This window comes from Amblyomma americanum, chromosome 7, assembly GCF_052857255.1.
Source record: "Amblyomma americanum isolate KBUSLIRL-KWMA chromosome 7, ASM5285725v1, whole genome shotgun sequence".
Taxonomy (NCBI): Eukaryota; Metazoa; Arthropoda; class Arachnida; order Ixodida; family Ixodidae; genus Amblyomma; species Amblyomma americanum.
The window spans coordinates 65,298,119-65,314,602 of NC_135503.1; the positions used below are offsets into that span (position 1 = coordinate 65,298,119).

The 16,484-nt window shown below is 41.8% G+C and overlaps 1 protein-coding gene and 1 long non-coding RNA gene across 2 annotated transcripts; both read right to left on the minus strand.

Annotated features, from left to right (window-relative positions):
* Nucleotides 1-104: 104 nt before the first annotated feature.
* Nucleotides 105-6,346, minus strand: LOC144097173 (uncharacterized). The gene is made up of 4 exons (XM_077629933.1): nucleotides 6,224-6,346; nucleotides 4,230-4,294; nucleotides 2,382-2,463; nucleotides 105-1,642 (listed from the first exon to the last, which is right to left on the minus strand). The coding sequence occupies exons 1-4, from the start codon at nucleotides 6,267-6,269 to the stop codon at nucleotides 1,635-1,637; spliced, it is 201 nt and encodes a 66-aa protein (XP_077486059.1). The 5' UTR covers nucleotides 6,270-6,346; the 3' UTR covers nucleotides 105-1,634.
* A 6,161-nt stretch (nucleotides 6,347-12,507) lies between these two features.
* Nucleotides 12,508-15,958, minus strand: LOC144097174 (uncharacterized). Its single transcript, XR_013306937.1, has 4 exons — nucleotides 15,898-15,958; nucleotides 14,783-14,856; nucleotides 13,990-14,071; nucleotides 12,508-12,690 (listed from the first exon to the last, which is right to left on the minus strand). It is a non-coding gene; the product is annotated as an uncharacterized LOC144097174 (long non-coding RNA).
* Nucleotides 15,959-16,484: the final 526 nt, after the last annotated feature.

Below are 16,484 nucleotides of genomic sequence, written 5' to 3' on the forward strand. Positions count from 1 at the left end.
GCCCACCATGCAGCCTAACAAGGGGACGGGACAGGAATTTGGAAGCAAGTCCTGCCCACGCCAGCTGTACACCGCCGCTATCACCCAATCTGAAGTAACTCGGGGTAGTTACTCACACAGGGTTAACCCTCGGCGCCAGGAAGAAGGAAAAAGTAATTAAGAGAGAAGGAGACAGTAGAGTTGTGAGAAAGAAGATAGGAAAGTGAGATAGAGGGGAGGGCAGGAAAAGGCGACTGCCGATTTCCCCCGGTCGGGTCAGGCCGGAGGTGCCGTCTACAGGAAGCTGGGGCCAAAGTGGTGAGTTGCCTCCGCCGAGGGGCCTTAAAGGTCCAAACGCTCGGCATCGGCTCAACCACCAGGATCCCTTTTTCCCCGGACACGGCGATGCCACGCACGGCGAAGCGCGGTTGCTCGGATCCGTGGTGATGCACCGTTCACCTTCATCCCCCTTCGGGGATGTCCCTGCGGATGCTCGGGAACACGTGGTGTCGCCACTCACCAACTCCTGCAAGCTGCAGACGCCTCCCTGCGGGGATATCGGCATTTTAAGACCTACCGTTCTGCTCTGCTTGTGTACCTTATTCATCATGATTTGCAGTTCACCTCCTGAGTGACTCAGCAAGGCAATGTCATCAGCGAATCGCGGTTCACTTAGGTATTCTCTATTAGCTCTTATCCCCAACTGTTCCCAATACAGGCCTCGGAACACCTCCTGCAAACAGGCGGTCAATACCATAGGCGATATCATGTATCCCTCTCTAACGCCCTTTCTTATTGGAATTTTTTTTCTGACTTCATGAAGCACTATTGCAGCTGTGCTGTCGTTATAGATATCTTCCAGTATATTCACATACGACTCTTCTACACCCTGATTCAGCAATGCCTGCATGACTCCTGAGGTTTCCACTGAGCCGAATACTTTCTCGGAATCAATGAACACTATATATGCGGGTTGGTTATATTCTGCGCATTTCTCTCTCACCCTATTAATAGTGTGAATATGGTCTATTGTCGAGTATTTTTTACGAAAGCCTGCCTGATCATTTGGTTGATTGAAGTATAAGGTTTTTCGTATTTTATTTGCAATTTAGTAAATACCTTGTAGGCAACGGACAGTAAGCTGATCGGTCCGTAATTTTTCAACTCCTTGCAATCTCCTTTCTTATGAATTAAGATAATGTTCGCGTCCTTCCCAGCTTCTGGTACGCTCGAGGTCATAAGGCTTTGCGTATAGAGGGTGGCTAGTTTTTCGAGCACAATCTCCCCTCCGTCCTTCAACACATCTGCTGTTACCTGATCCTCGCCAGCTGCTTTCCCCCTTTGCATTGCTGCTAAGGCTTTCATGTTTTTTGCAGGTATTTGTGATCAGCATATTCCTCATAAGTTAAAAAAATTCCTTACCGCAACATTTTTTCTCTTCATGTCAAGACATTCAATAATGACGATAGAGGCGGGCCGTTACATTTATGTGTGGGACTTTAAAAAAATTTATTTTCAGGAATTGCAGTAGGCCCAGTAAAGTCCTTTTTAGCAGCTATCTTCCCAAGAGACTTTCGTTATCAGCAAAAAATAAAAGAAAAACTCCAAGAATGATGCAGAAACAGAGGAATTGTCTTCGTGCTTCCTTCTGACTTTCACACACCTGTAAAAAAAAGGAATTGTCAATATTCAGAAGCAAAAAAGAATAAAAATCTTACGTTTTGAGCTTTATACATCACTAACTATATCGGCTCTCTGCGCTCATTCGGCGTCATGGCATTTACTTGTTCATAATTCAGCTTTTTAAACAACTTTCATGGTATATAGCCCAGATGTTTGCTTCATAAACGTTAGGGTGTTATCGTGAATTTTCTTCTACAATTTATGCCATGCACCCCGTTCCCGCCTCATCTTACGCGTTACCCATTACGACCTTAAAGGTAATTAATTGAAAATTAGAAGAGAAGCAGACTAATAATCTTGTCTGCGATGCGTGTGTTACAGGCAAAGTAGCAACTGAGCATCGCTATGGAAAGACACAAACTATTAAATAATGTTGTATGCTCCTTCCTCTGTGAATTATTACACCCATTCGTTATTACTACATGGCATTGTCTAAGCAATTGTCCCGGTGCTTTCACGTTTCTGCCACAAAAGATATACGAGGCCCTCCTTAAATTCAAATAAATTGTTTTTTTGCTGAAATTAAACCCTGCGCCTCAAACACGACTTTTTTCTATCACACTTTCTGTAGCCAATGACGTCGCAGTTGCATATTGTTGATTTTACCCAACAAAACGTCATTCATTAGACGTCTCCGCAAGTGAGAGAAGGCAACTGGTAAACTTGTAACCGTTATACTGCGCAAAATACTGCCTTAAAAGATTTTACTTTCAACTTACATCTAAAAAATCGTCGGCAAGGAGGTCTGAAGCATCTCACAGGCACTTGGATGCACCGTTGTCCTCGACGGCAGATTTGCCGCTGGAAAAATTAAAGCAAAAAATTAGGCGTTGTCGCTAGCACAAACTCCATCTCATTTTCATGCTAGAATAAACAATTATGTCATGTCCGCATCACCCAAGTTTTGCACGCCAGTGCGATTACCAGGTCATTTTTTCTAGTTACGCTACCCCTTTACGTTAAGAATATGACCGGTGCATGGTTAAAAAGACCATCACTGATAGTGCTGGTAATTGACCAATGCAGTTGGCCTTAACAAATAGTAATGAAACTGCATTCTGAAGACGTATTTGCGAAAGCTCAGGTGTTGGACTTAAAACAATGGACTAATAAAAGTAATAATATGGCGGCCATAAAACGATGAAGAATTTCGAATCAGGTATTTTATCTAGCAAGAAAGAGGAAATTGATATACTTCAGGTCCAGGTATTATTCTGTCGCTTCAGTGCATTTTTTTTCGTGGTTCGTAGATTTCACCATTGTTTTTTTTTTTTCATTGTGCCAAATGATGTCGACGTGACTGCTGCGCTAATTGCTTTGTTTCTTATGTGTACATGCGCCAAATTGAACCTGCTACCACATGAAGGAACACCCTCGTCGGACATCGTGTCTTTTGGCGTCCCTCCTGAAATACACGCAAATGCACTTCAAATAAAGTGCTAAGTCTGTTAAGGTACCATTACATAATTTTCACGGTCATATTCTAATGCAAGATATCGTGTAGCGGTGTATTTGTTAGTATATTAGCCAAATTTCAAAGCATGCGCGGACAATATAACGTACAAATAAATCTTAAAAATTGCTGCTGATAAACTATTAAGGCGACACCACCACATATGTAGGAATGCGCGCTGACCTATTCTTAAACAAATTACCCTTCAACCATTACGATTTTCCTCGTACGCACCTATGAGAAACTGACACCTGTTTTACCGCTGTATTCTCTGTGCTTTACTACTGCGACTATCCTTCTTCCCATTCGTCCTATCAGTATCGTTGCGCTTACCAAGCTGTTTAGAGGCGTTGAGCTCTAGTGCCTGAATAAGACAGGTGAGACATATGCCGTTACATACTCATGAACAGCCCAATTTCGAAACTTCTCTTCAATCAGCTGAATGCAGTAACGCAGCTGAATGCAGTAATATGCTTGGACTTATACTCTCACTCTCCCCTTGATCATGTCAATTACATGTTATCCTCACATTTGTACTTCACCAGTAAAAAGGCTTGCTTCATTTGTTATTTACCTCGCGAATAATGTCACGAATCTCCTGAATAGAGTAAATCGTTATTATTATAATCACTTAAATGTTTCTCAGTCGTTCACTTTCACAAAGGGTTAACCGTCAAGATATGAAAAAAAAATATAGCAGCATGTTATAACCTTACGACATCATATTAGAAATAACAATAACAATGATTTAGTTTATGGGGGTTTAAGATCCCAAAGCGACTCAGGCTATGAGGTATGGGGTGAGGCTTTGGGGGTTGTTTTACAACAACGATCTATTAAATTCCTAACTCTACAGTTATACAGGAGCAATACGGAGTACCTTTTTAAAATTCTGCTGATTTGCTTTTTCAGGTTGCCTTCCTATAAATTTCAACTACTAATGCCGGAGTTGGATGGTTTGAAACATTCCCCATACACGGAAGTTGCAGAAAAATACCTCCCCTTAATCTCCATTCTAAGAATGCCCACATTCACTCCATGAACCGTGCTCGCCGTAGCTTGCTTCATATCTAGCCATTGTTATGAAATATACTACTGTATATAATGTACTCACGCCACACCGGAAGCCACCGCGTCCGGGAAATCCTCCACCGAACTGCTGCGCCTCTGCCACCATCACTGCGCCAGGTTAAAGTCCACACATTGGTGCGCTCCTTAATTGCATAAAAACAGCTATGATAACAAATGTTTGCCATAACGTCGATGCTTTGCGCTGGCACTGGCAGCTAAGAATCTCTTGTGATTACGACTACATTTTTGCACTTTATTTCTTGCCTTGATTTTTTGGTGTTTTTATTCGCCCAGGGTTATTGTAATAGAAATCAGGAATCTTATTTAATCACAATAAAAAAAGAAAAGCACAGTGCTTTCTTTTTGAACGCATATATTCGTTCTAAAGATACGTTACCTTGTTAACCGCGGGATACCGGCACGTCTTTTGAATAACCCATCAAATAAGATGGAAGGATCTCATACTATCACCTAAATTGATTATTATCCCGGGCGGAATTCATGTAAGATAATAGTAAATAGTTCCGCAAGCCTGCCGTTAAGAATACCGTTTACATAAAAAAAATCCCTTGCTTTATTTATATTTGTTGCTAAAAAATGTGTTGCCCTTCTTGATGGATGCGAATGTTGAAAACGGAGGCTTCTTGTTTAGAATTCTTTCACGTGTACAGAACGTTTTATTCACCACTAAGATCTCTACAAAGACCACCACCGCCATACTCTTGAGCGCGCCAGCACGGTTCGTGCTTCATCAGCTCTTAGCGCGGCTTGTGTTGAGTTCAGCACTGCGTCGCCAAGAAGCGCAACAGCTAAAGTGTTCGTTCCTGAGCCAGCACTTACATAGCTGAAGAGGCTGCACACAACACAGCCCTGGCGGCCAAGGCTGGAACGTTCCTCCACAACATTTCCTTGTGTCATCTACCATCCCTGCAATCTCTTTGTGGCTGACACCTCTAAAACAATGCTTGACCAATCCCTCAGTCTAGATGCTCATCATTAAATAACTTTGTAGCCCTCGTCGAACACCAACTGGGTACGGAATAAATGCTTTACGCACCTTTGCATATGTACCCGATTTCTAGCCAGGCACAGATCGTGTTCATTGTGTGCCCATTTCTACACGTTCTTCCGTTGCATTACCTTACATTTTTGCCTTTAATTTTTAAAATATTGATTCATTGGCTTCCAGTGTCTGTTCTCTGTTCCTTGATTACTGTTGTCTGTTCCGTCCATTTGAAAGTTTATACACTTTTACTTCTATTCTTGAGTTCTTGTTAAACATCTTACCCTCACAACGCTGAGTGTTTACCTTTATGTTATGCTTGCTTGCCTTAATGTGCTTATTTATTAGACTGTTCAACTTATGCCCTTCCTGTTATAATCCCATATGGTATTGACAGTATGTACCAATAAAAAAAAAAGCGACCAACGAAAAACATTTTTGGGCGGCAAAAGAAGGTCGTTTACTTCAGCGAACACAAATAACAATATATCGTTAGCAAAATCAGCTGCTTTCGTTCAAAAAAATCCGCCATGATCTTTGTTCTGTATAGCAGTTTGTTTTTGTTTTGCTTTGCAGAGTTTTTCGTTTCATTTTATCCTCTATTATTACGTTTCGTAACTCGTAATGTATCAGCAACTTTTAATCTATTCACATTCATTGCTCTTCAGTTCTCTAAACGGTTCTAGAACTTTCCCAACCTTCCTTGTCAGATTCAGCTTATGCTCCATTGATGCAGTCTATGCAGCCATTGTATTTTCTTTCAGTAGTCAAGAGGTAGATCTTCCTGCTATCTTCTGAAAGTTCCCTGACCTATTCCTTCTCAAATTGTGCTCCCCTTTACCTAACACGACTCCATAAAAGAGTAATTCTGATCTTAAAGAAAGGGTGTTACTTCCCCATTAACTCTAGAGCAGATTGATTGAGTCATTACCGCAGTTATCGAAAGATCAGTTAAATACCCGAAAACCGTATACTTCATCAAAAACTCTCAGTGGAAATATTTAGTGTCTAGGAATGAATAACTTGCGACTCACCTGCTGACAGCAGAAGCAGAGCCAATACGATGGCCGAGTTCTTCATTCTGTAGTGTGGTTCGTGACCCCGGGAGACAAGAGCGACGCCAGGAGGGATGAGAAGGGCTTTTATTTCGTTGACCGATCGTACGGACGGCGAATCCGTCGTCCGGCCCCGCCCTTCACACAGTTTCGACGCTGAAACAAGGAAGGAGATTGCCACGGCCGGGAAGGCCCTTCGCCGCTTTCTTTCCGCGACCGTCAAAAACGGTAGAACAGCACGCCAACTAAGCTGCAAATCGCGAGGTGACATTGCTAAGCGCGATGCAAACTATAGCCCAGCGCGGTGCTAAACATAGCCCAGCAAGTCATAAGCTCATATTTTTCTTGCACGCGTTTATCGCAATGGGGGAACCGCGTCTCGAGGCCAGCGCGTGTCAGATGTAAACAAGGAGATGGTCCGCGCTTTCCTCCATCCAGGTCTGCGTTGCCTTATTGCCATGGCTCCCAAGCGAGTGTGATTTTAGCCGCATTGAGGCCAATTGTCGCTTCCCCGTCTTTTCTAGTCTTTTTAACAGAAGAAAGTGTCATCTCTTAAACGTCGAATTCGCATCCTCTATTCCCCGTCAGTGATTTCTAAAACAGTCACAATACATCACAACAGAGTCAGAGGTAGGCTACTTGTGACTGTCTGCGTTCTTCCAAACGGCACTTCGCAGATACAGAGGTCGAAGAAAAAAAATACAAAACAATCTTAGCCACTTTTAGGTCATTCCACGCCAAACGTTCCTAAGGTTCAGCTCGACCATCTCCACTTTGTTCAAAGAAATTCATGGTAACTTAACCTAATCTGCGTTATCAAAGCCTGAAATATTTTTCCCGCAAAAAATTTATCCGTGAGGTGAGGGCAGTTTGAACATTTAGAAAAGGCGAGAAGCCAGGCACTGCTCAATACTTAATAAAAAATTCAAATTTTTAGAAAACACTTCACGAGTTTTTTCACTCACATTTGCACAGATAATGCCTTCCGATATGATTCAGAGCATGTTGGTTTATGGGGCTTAAATATTTTAAAAAATCGAAAAAATATGAAAATGTACCATTTTTGCCATTTTTTGTCTTAAAGATCAACTTGCTCTCGAAAATTCGGAAATGAGCGTTTTTTTGGAGATGTCTAGTACCTATAACAGATGTTACAGGTGATGAAACTGCGTACATCGAAGTAAAAAAAAATACTGAAGTTGCAAAAACTGCGTTTTGAGCCATAAGCAGTCGTTAATTTCACCCTGATGTGTTCCAAGTGAAAATACAAGCTATAGCGGGTTACCTAAAAAACTTTATTGCCTTTTTTTGGAAATTTTTGTCGAGGTAATTTTTGTTTAAAGCGATAAAAAAAGTTTGAAGTTGAGCCCTCGGGCCGCAAGTTTTGTCGTCTCCTAACGCCTCTTCACCGCAGAGCACGACACTGCCTGCACTGTGGCCAGACGAAATGTAGAGTTCTTGTTTGCGCTGCCGGAAAGCATGGGAACGTTGAGTAGTGGAACCCGTATTCGTGGGAAATGATTTTGTTAGCGCTGCAGGGGCAGCACATGCCCAAGTGAGCTAGTTCGGTGTGGTTCTGTCGGTCAGTCATTTTTGTCATCACCATGACAGACCTTACCCTTGTTGCCGTCAGAGGCTCATGCCCGGTTGTTTCCGATGTGGTGTCTTAGTTGTATTTCATTTAATCAGTGCAATTACTGCACTGATACTCCAGCGACAAGCGTAGACGAGCCCCTAGGCTGGTGAAGCACCTTCATGCGAACGATTCACTAACGCGCGAGCATGCCGCGTTCACCGCCAGCGCATCTCGCGTTACTCGCCGCAGCGGTGTGCACTTCGCACCTTCACGTGCGCTCCGAGGCGCGCGCTCTCCGCGATCTTATTCAGATATAAATAAAGCACTTGTGATACGCCTGCCATGCCGGCTGGTCATCCCTTCTCGTGGTCCATGCGAGACAGTACGCCGAATGCACTCGTTTTTCTTCTCTTGGCTGTCCCGCACCAAAGAGGGTCAGTTTTAACTTGGAAAGCAAAACGTTCTGGTTTCTTGCATACCTTCGGCTTAATGTCTCGCGATATCTTTTTTTTAGCTCAAGCCCTAAAAATGCACGACACCGAGCGATAGCAAACTGTAGTCGTTATCTGGCCGTAAGTGTTGCGCCATGCCAGGTGCCTTGTTCTGCGATGAAGAGGTGTTGACAGAAGACGCAACTTGCGGCACGAGAGGTCAACTTCGAAAAATCTTTTCTCGCTTTAAACAAAAATTACCTAGATAAAAGTTTCCGAAATCAAAAACAATAAACTGTTCTCTGTAACCCGCTATTGGTCATAGTGTTGTTTCATTCCAGGTACCTTATTCTGCAGCGAAGAAGTGTTGAGACCACGCAATTAGCGGGGCGAGAGCTCAACTTCAAAAATTATTTTCTTTATTTAAACAAAAATTACATCAATAAAAATTCGGAAATTAAAAGCAATGAACTGTTCTACGTAACCCGCAACTGGCCATAAGTATTCCAGGTGCCATGTTCCGTGGCGAAGAGGCGTTCAGAGACGACGCAACTTGCGGCGCGAGAGATCAATTTGAAAAATTATTTTCTCTCTGTAAACAAAAATTACCTCAATAAAAAATTCAGAAATGAATAGCAATAAAGTGTTTTACGTAACCCGCTATTGCTCCTATTTTTACTTCAAACACTTCAGGGTGAAATTAACGAGAGTTTACGGCTCAAAACGCACTTTTTGCAACTTTAGAATTTATTTTTACTTTGATTTACGCAGTTTCGTCACCTGTAACATTTGTTATAGGTACTAGACATCTTGAAAAAACAAAACGGTTTTTCCGAATTTTCGAGAGCAAGTTGGTATTTAAAGCAAAAAACGGCAAATATGGTACAGTTTCCCACATTTTTTAGATTTTTTAAAAATATTTATAACCTATAAAGCTGCATGCTCCGAACTATTTAAAAAAAACTATCTGTGCAAATGTCAGTGAAAAACCTGGTGAAGTGTTTTCTAAAAATTTGCATTTTTATTAAGTATTGAGAAGTGCCTGGTTTCTCGCCTTTTCTAAATGTTCAAACTGCCCTCACCTCGCGAATAAATTTTTTCGGCAGAAATATTTCAGGCTTTGATTACGCACTTTAGGATATGTTTCAATGAATATTTTTGAACGAATTTTGGAGAGTGTCGAGCGCGACGTCTGGGGCGTTTGCGTGGAATGACCCTTTTATAATCCGTGAAGTGATAGCAAGTTTCGAAGTGGGCTACTACGACGAGCATGTTTTTTAGACCCATTTGGCGCCGCAGACATGTTACGGTCGATGCTGATTTTAGAGCTTAGTTTTATTAGAGCCTAGCGTTTCTAGTTGCTACAAAGCAACATTTGTATTTACTTAGCTCGCTTTTATGAGCCGTCAATTCTGAGCAAGTGTCGAAGGGCGCTTTGTCAACAAAGTTTGTTTGACCCATTTGGCACAGACATGTTAGTATCGATGGCGATTTTTAAACTGCGTTTTATTTGAGCATATATTTTATAGTGTCTCTGTAATTTAAATTGACACCCTGATATGGTAATCTCGGGGCATTATGTAATTAAGAAGAAAATGTGCAGGTAATTTATGCCAGCTTGTTTCAAAGCGCTGTTCAGTGCCAAACTCTTGGATCTTTTTTTTAGATGCCCAGTAGTCTAGAGAATAAAAGTTAAAATCTAACGTGCTTAACTACATGAAAACGTTTCCAACAAAGATAACATTAAAATATTATTCAGCATGTGCATATCCGAAATCTGGGTGTTTTTATCAGCCTACTGCTTTTTTTTTTAGGAGCTGATTGTAAACGTAGAAGGAGCGAAAGCTGAGAAAATCACCCTTAAAATTCATTTCCTCGCCTGCCTCGCTTACCGATAGGTATTATGGTTTTGCCTTTGTTCACACAAATGCGGACTAGCCGAAGCTGTTATGCCTCCTCGTTATGGTAATAAAAGGTGGCAGTGTTTCGTTGTCAGAAAATTTCGGAACCAGTGATGCGCTATGGCTATCTGAAGCGCAATTCGATCACAGTCCTTGACAACACATCACAAAATTTTCTTCATTTCTGATGCATATTGCCCTTTAATATTTTTCACCAGAGTGATGAAGGTTCGAGGATTATGAAACATAAACAAAGAAATAAAAAAATTTGACCAAACTTGCCATTTTATTTGCCATGTCTCCCCTCAATACTTTCAACCAGGAGACAATCCTTTTTTGTGTTGATTACAACGAGCCGTGGTATCAATGCAACTTAGAATTAAAAAGAGGAGACTCGGAAACAAAATTTTTTTTTATTTCTCTTTGGCTCTTTACTATGCACATCACAGATGGCAATTGCTGTCGTAGTGCCATGCCCTAGTACGGACCTAGTTAAGCGGTAGAAGATGCGGCGCAGAGTAGGAACACGCTTTCTACATGTTTGCACATGCTGATGGCATAGAAAAGGAGGCCTTCAATCAATGATAATGAGCAGTGAAAAAGAGCTGCTAGAGTTATTAAATAATAAAATGAAAAAGTAAAAAACAAACCAAACAAACCAATGCCAATATTTGAATCAAACATCTTTTGATTTACCCCTAGTGTAAGTTAAGCACCACTGCATGACATTTTTTTTTTCGCGTGATATTTGTTACAATGAATTATATATTTACAAGAAATATTTACATGCAAACCAAGGTGAAACTGGGAATAACCCGAACCACTCAGAACACCTTGCGAAAACGTTTACCACACGCACACAGTACAACACAGGAAATACTCAGCAGCATCAAACAAGTGTAGCGGACCAGTTACCTACCGATCAGGTTTGTCACAAACATATATGAGCTAGAGAATCCTGTGGTAGAAGTGTTATCTTGATGAGACAGGGGGCTCAGATCCACAGTCCATAATACCGGTTTCCTATAAGATGTATATTGTATAACAGGAAAGAACATCTACAGTAGTGCATCAGTGGAGTGTTGGGGGATTTGAAATTGCCGTGTTTTTGAAAGCCCTCTGCATATCCTCCCAGGAAATAACCGCATCTTAAAAGCTGGTAGATTAGCGTTAGATTCTTTAAGGAACGTGTAACAAGTGACATTTAATTGACGGCACAAAAGTGCGCTTCTTATACAGCTCAATTTTTATACAGCTCAAGTGGCAGTATTCAGTTTATATACGGAAGTGTTGGTGTGTAGAGCTAGATAGGAATTTTGCAACTCGCAAAATAGACCAAGAAATAAAGCAGATTAAGAGGTGATGAAACTATTTTTTCGTTCCTGACAAATTCCACTGCATTTTCTACTTTTGGGTCGTTTCTGTCTATAGCTGGTGGATGGTTGTCCTTCAAGATATGTATTGAAGTTTCCTGCAGGCTATCGAGTGGTTCCACTGATATTAAAAATTTATTAGATAATGGGCACAGTTGAAAGCTCTGGAAGCTTTGTTGATCAAAAAAGTGCAAAGGGGACACAGGAGCATCCAGTGCCTCAGGTCACAGCAATAGCTGTTTAGATGTCGAGCAAACGGGGCCGCCGCAGCTTTTCTATGGCAAAACCGGAAATTGGCGATCACCAAGTGGCGAATGGGAGCTTTATCCAGGTGGGTTTGGGCCCAGAGACCAGGTGGAGCGCCCAATCGAGAATGTGTCATCGGTAGTTGCACACTTTTGGTAAGCGTGCTCCACAAATACAACGTGCAAGAGCGTACAGTTTTTGGCCATTCCTTTAAAGCGGACTATTGAGTGGGCACTCGTCCTAGTTGTTGCGACGCGCTGTCGTTGTCACTTGTCTACTGCAGTGCAACTCACATTGCATTCTTAAATTTTCTTTCCTCGAACTCTAGTTTTTCAACACAATATTGTATAACGCAGGTGAACATCGACACAACTCTGCCAAAAATACAACAAAAAGTTTTTTTTTTCGTAAAGACGGATTTTTTTTTAATTGGTACTGTCTCTCTAGTACTGTAGTTGTACTGTAGCACTATTTTGTCGTCTCTAGTTCGGTAAGAATTTAACTACGCAAAATTTTGTTGCTACTGCAAAACATTCTGTTCTTGCTACAAGCTCATAGGCAGAAATATTACAGAAAATCTGTTTTGAGCCCATATAATATTTGTTCTTTTTCGACTACGTATGACAAAATGTCTGGTCACCATACAACTCAATAACTTTAGTTATGAAAAAAAACTTACTAGACGATAGTATACTTTCTCACTTTTTTAATGTACAAAATCTCACAAACCCAGAAATACATTGTTCGTGAACTTTATTACAATAACGACCATGAAATGGCATACATGCAGGGATCGTTCACACTTTGTTGCGAATAAACCTGCATCTTTTTCAACGCATATTGTACTGACTTGACTTGACACACAAGACAGCAAAATACAAAACTATGAAATGGTTCTTGAGGCCGAGCTTTCAGATGCCTGGAAAAGAAAAGAAATGAGTAACCAATTATTACACAATGCGTAACAATGATATAACAAGATACGTAGTCAACAAAGGAACATGACCATGCTTGCGTCATGTTCATCCAAAGGTCTACTACGAAGAACGTATGAATGTTGCTACTGCTGAGTGCAGAACTTCTATGACGAGACGTGTGAATTTTTTGTTTAACGAGCCGACAAGCTCAACAACAAAATTTTTTGGTCGCGTAGTAGCGACAACGGGCATTGTAGCAATGATTACGCTGTTATTGTGCTGTATATTCTATACTTCACACATTATTGCGAGGGAGTGGAGTCTGTTGAGCAGAGCATTAGGAGGCGCCTTTTTTACTGCAACCGCATAAAGATACTACTCGTGCTTTTCCTTAGAAACTACTCCTCTTAGCATAGTCGAAAAGCCTAATTGCGTCTATCGTGCCCTTTTCTTCCAACCTGCTATGCCTGGTGCGCAACCATTCGTGCAGAGAGCTCACTTAGAAGTACCGCGTTTTAATGTCAACGCATCTGCTTTTGTTTCACCAATAAAATTCATTTCGGTCTTGTGTAGCACCCTCCTAATTTACTAGAAAGCACGCCAGACATTTATTCAAACTTGTACTACTAGTTTCGTTCGCGAACTTTTGAATTTAATTTTAATTAAAGCCATTTGTACTGAATGTTCCAAAGACCAAATCCTAATCTAAATTGAGTAGACACACCTCGTATACTGCAGCATAATAATGAAGTAACAGTAACGTAAACAGCATATGTGCTGCCTCGGTTGTCCACAATGCACTCGGTATTAAGCAATACAGACAAGTATTGATGTCCTAATCTCAGTTTAATTTACCATAACTTTAAAAATGAGCCGTTTCTGCGTATTAAATTAGTTTAAAGTTTTAAAAATTTATACAAACCAATCCACTGAATAATACCTAATAAGCAGCAAATTGCTAAACGCACAGTATGTACGTGAACGCCTTCAGGAAGAGTGCGTCTTCCATAACAGCTTGTTTAACTCTAACCGCCACTGAACCATTCCCTCCACTGTTATTATTAACTCTTCCCTTTTGAAGATTACACTTCATTTCGTCGTAGTTGCTGAGATGAGGTTACACGACGCAAACCCTGGAATGCATTCAACTTTTGCCTCGGAGTCCGATATTGCGTAGCGTGCAACTATGTTTAATGACTTCATGGTTGGGTAGCTTCTGCATCCGATTTGGACTTGCTGCTACAATATGGACGGGTAGTAAGCACGGCGAAATAGTGCGCTTTAAAACTTTCCGCACTCACATCGAAACCGCTCCAGGCACACAGATCTTATACACCGAACTGTCGTCTCGATGCACCGCCGTGGGAATGGACAGCGTTGCCCCTGCAAAGCAGTACACATAATGGGAGTTAACTCTGAGCACGAGATCATATAACACTGATTTCTACTCTTCGTTGTGTGCGGAATTGGCTGTTGATGAAACGACCTTCCTGGTTTGCTTTTCTTGTACTCAATGGAAGTGAAAATATTGCACGACTGCGAAAAGCGAGTAACAGTATCAGGGACGAAAGGAATCATTCCAGCGGTCGAAAGCGCCCTTCGTGCAAAACAAAAAAACAGAATTTATAGTGTACTTTTGGCCAACTTCAGAAAACATTCAGTGTGCTGGGGACCGTGCGAAAAACAGGCCAAAATGTTGAAGGCAAAGTTCAGTTTATGCTTGTCTTCCTACGCTCTGGCGTACAATCTTCCGCGCTATTGTCAATGCACTCAAGACATCAAGACCTAGGGATTCGCCGGATTTCCTATGAAATACTATGTTCACAATGGTATGCCAAAACTTTTTTTGGCAGTTACAGAGCGTCTTGACGCCTGCTTTCGAAGCGAATTGTTTTTTTCTATAATAAAACAAATGATTGAAAAGACGCGGCCATGATTTCGATAATTAAACCTCACCGTCGACGTGGAGAGTAGCATGCCGTGAATTGAGCAATGCGATCTTGCAGGCATGTAGCGTGATGCACAACGCACCCTTTCTACGGTCTTAACCATTCACACTTTGTGAAGTTTATAATGAACGTAATGAGTACTTACGCCACAGAAACCTCCACGACCTCTGCGACCTACGCCGACTCCTCCTGGATACCTTTGTGCCAATTTCGGTGACACTGCGATAATCAGAGCGCGTTTATGTTGGTTTTGTGAAGGATGTTTAAATATCCGTGCAGAACTCAGTACCATGAGTGCTCAGAACCTTTCACCAAAACGTAGAGCGCTAATGATGGTATTGCGAACAGAGAGTAAAATTGCGTCATATGTCATTTTGTACCCTTGTTATTAACTTGAAAATTCTATTTATTTGCACTTGGCTTACTGAACAAATAGCCAGAGAGAGGATTCACTGCTACTCCAGCGTTATAGCAAAACCGTTAGTCCTCTAATTCTGTCTCCCTGCTCAGGAAGAGCCTCAAAAAAAGTACAGTTCACTGAAAACTCATTCCAAAAGCACAGAAGATTGCAAGTTTGGTAGCAGTATAAAGAACTACAGGCTAAAATGCAGTCCATATTACAGCTCCTGTCACAATTCTTACAGCAGATACGATGCACCGTCGTGGCTGCTCAGTAGTTATCATGCTCAGCTGCAGGCTTTAAATACGTGGGTTCGATCCCGACCACACTGTCAAATTTCGATGGTTCCGAAAATCTAGAGACCTATGTACTGTGCGATGTCAGTACACGTTAAAGAACCCCAGGTGGTCGAAACTATCCGGAGCCTTCCAATGCGGCGTACCTCATAGCCTACGTCGCTTTGGGACGTTAAACTCCATACAAGAAACCGAATTACAGACGGAATACTCATAGTCTGAAAATATTAACATATAACGTTGTGTGCAGATACCACCTCCTACATGTTGCAGTGAAAGGCTCAGATTTGTGAGATCATACCCAGCACTGATTTAATGCTGTCGCACTGAAATTTCCTTGGCTAGCTTGATAGAATTTCGAGAAAGATAAGGCCTATTTTTCCGCAACGAATGAAATGTCGTAGTTTTCTGCAAAACAGCAGCTTTTGTTTAGAGAGGCCAGGGCTATAGCTCGCTTGGTTGACGAACTTTTGGGTTAGTTGGTAACACATACCAAATGACTCCCGGTGCACAGAAAGGACGAAGACAGACCGAGAATACACCACACAGCTCCGTCCACCTCACCTGCTAACAGCAGAAGTATAGCAAGCAGAACGGCGAAGGTCTTCATTTCTGGGCTACTGACTGCAAGGAAATGTCTGCCTGAGGCCCGAACAGGCTAGCTTTTATTTTGAGTACCGGACCGTTCGGGCCCGCAACCGCTAGCCCGAAATGCACTCATGCGGATCTTCTAGCGCTGAGTAAACATGTTTTCAGACATGCGAGGGAAATCTCTTCTTCACGTTCTACGAAACCTCTGTAGCGTGAACGTAAAACTTCTTCACATGGTGTCTCAGGCGTGCATTTGTTGACGACGAGAAAGCGTGGTGCTGTAACTTGTAATATGACCTTCTCGACATTGAATGCGTCAGCTACTCAGAGGACAATGCTCCTCGGCACGTGGCGAAAAAATAAATAGAAGCAACGTCCATTGTTCATCGCAGTTCACTGTTTTCAATTCTTCAGGATTCAAACATCGCATGGCCTCCATTACAACCCTGTGAGTTTGCTTGTAGCCGCGCACACAGTTTATGAGACGTTGGTTTGTTTGTCAACGCGCTGGCTTTTATCTGCAGTTGAAGGCATCACACTATTCACAAAGCGAGAAGTTC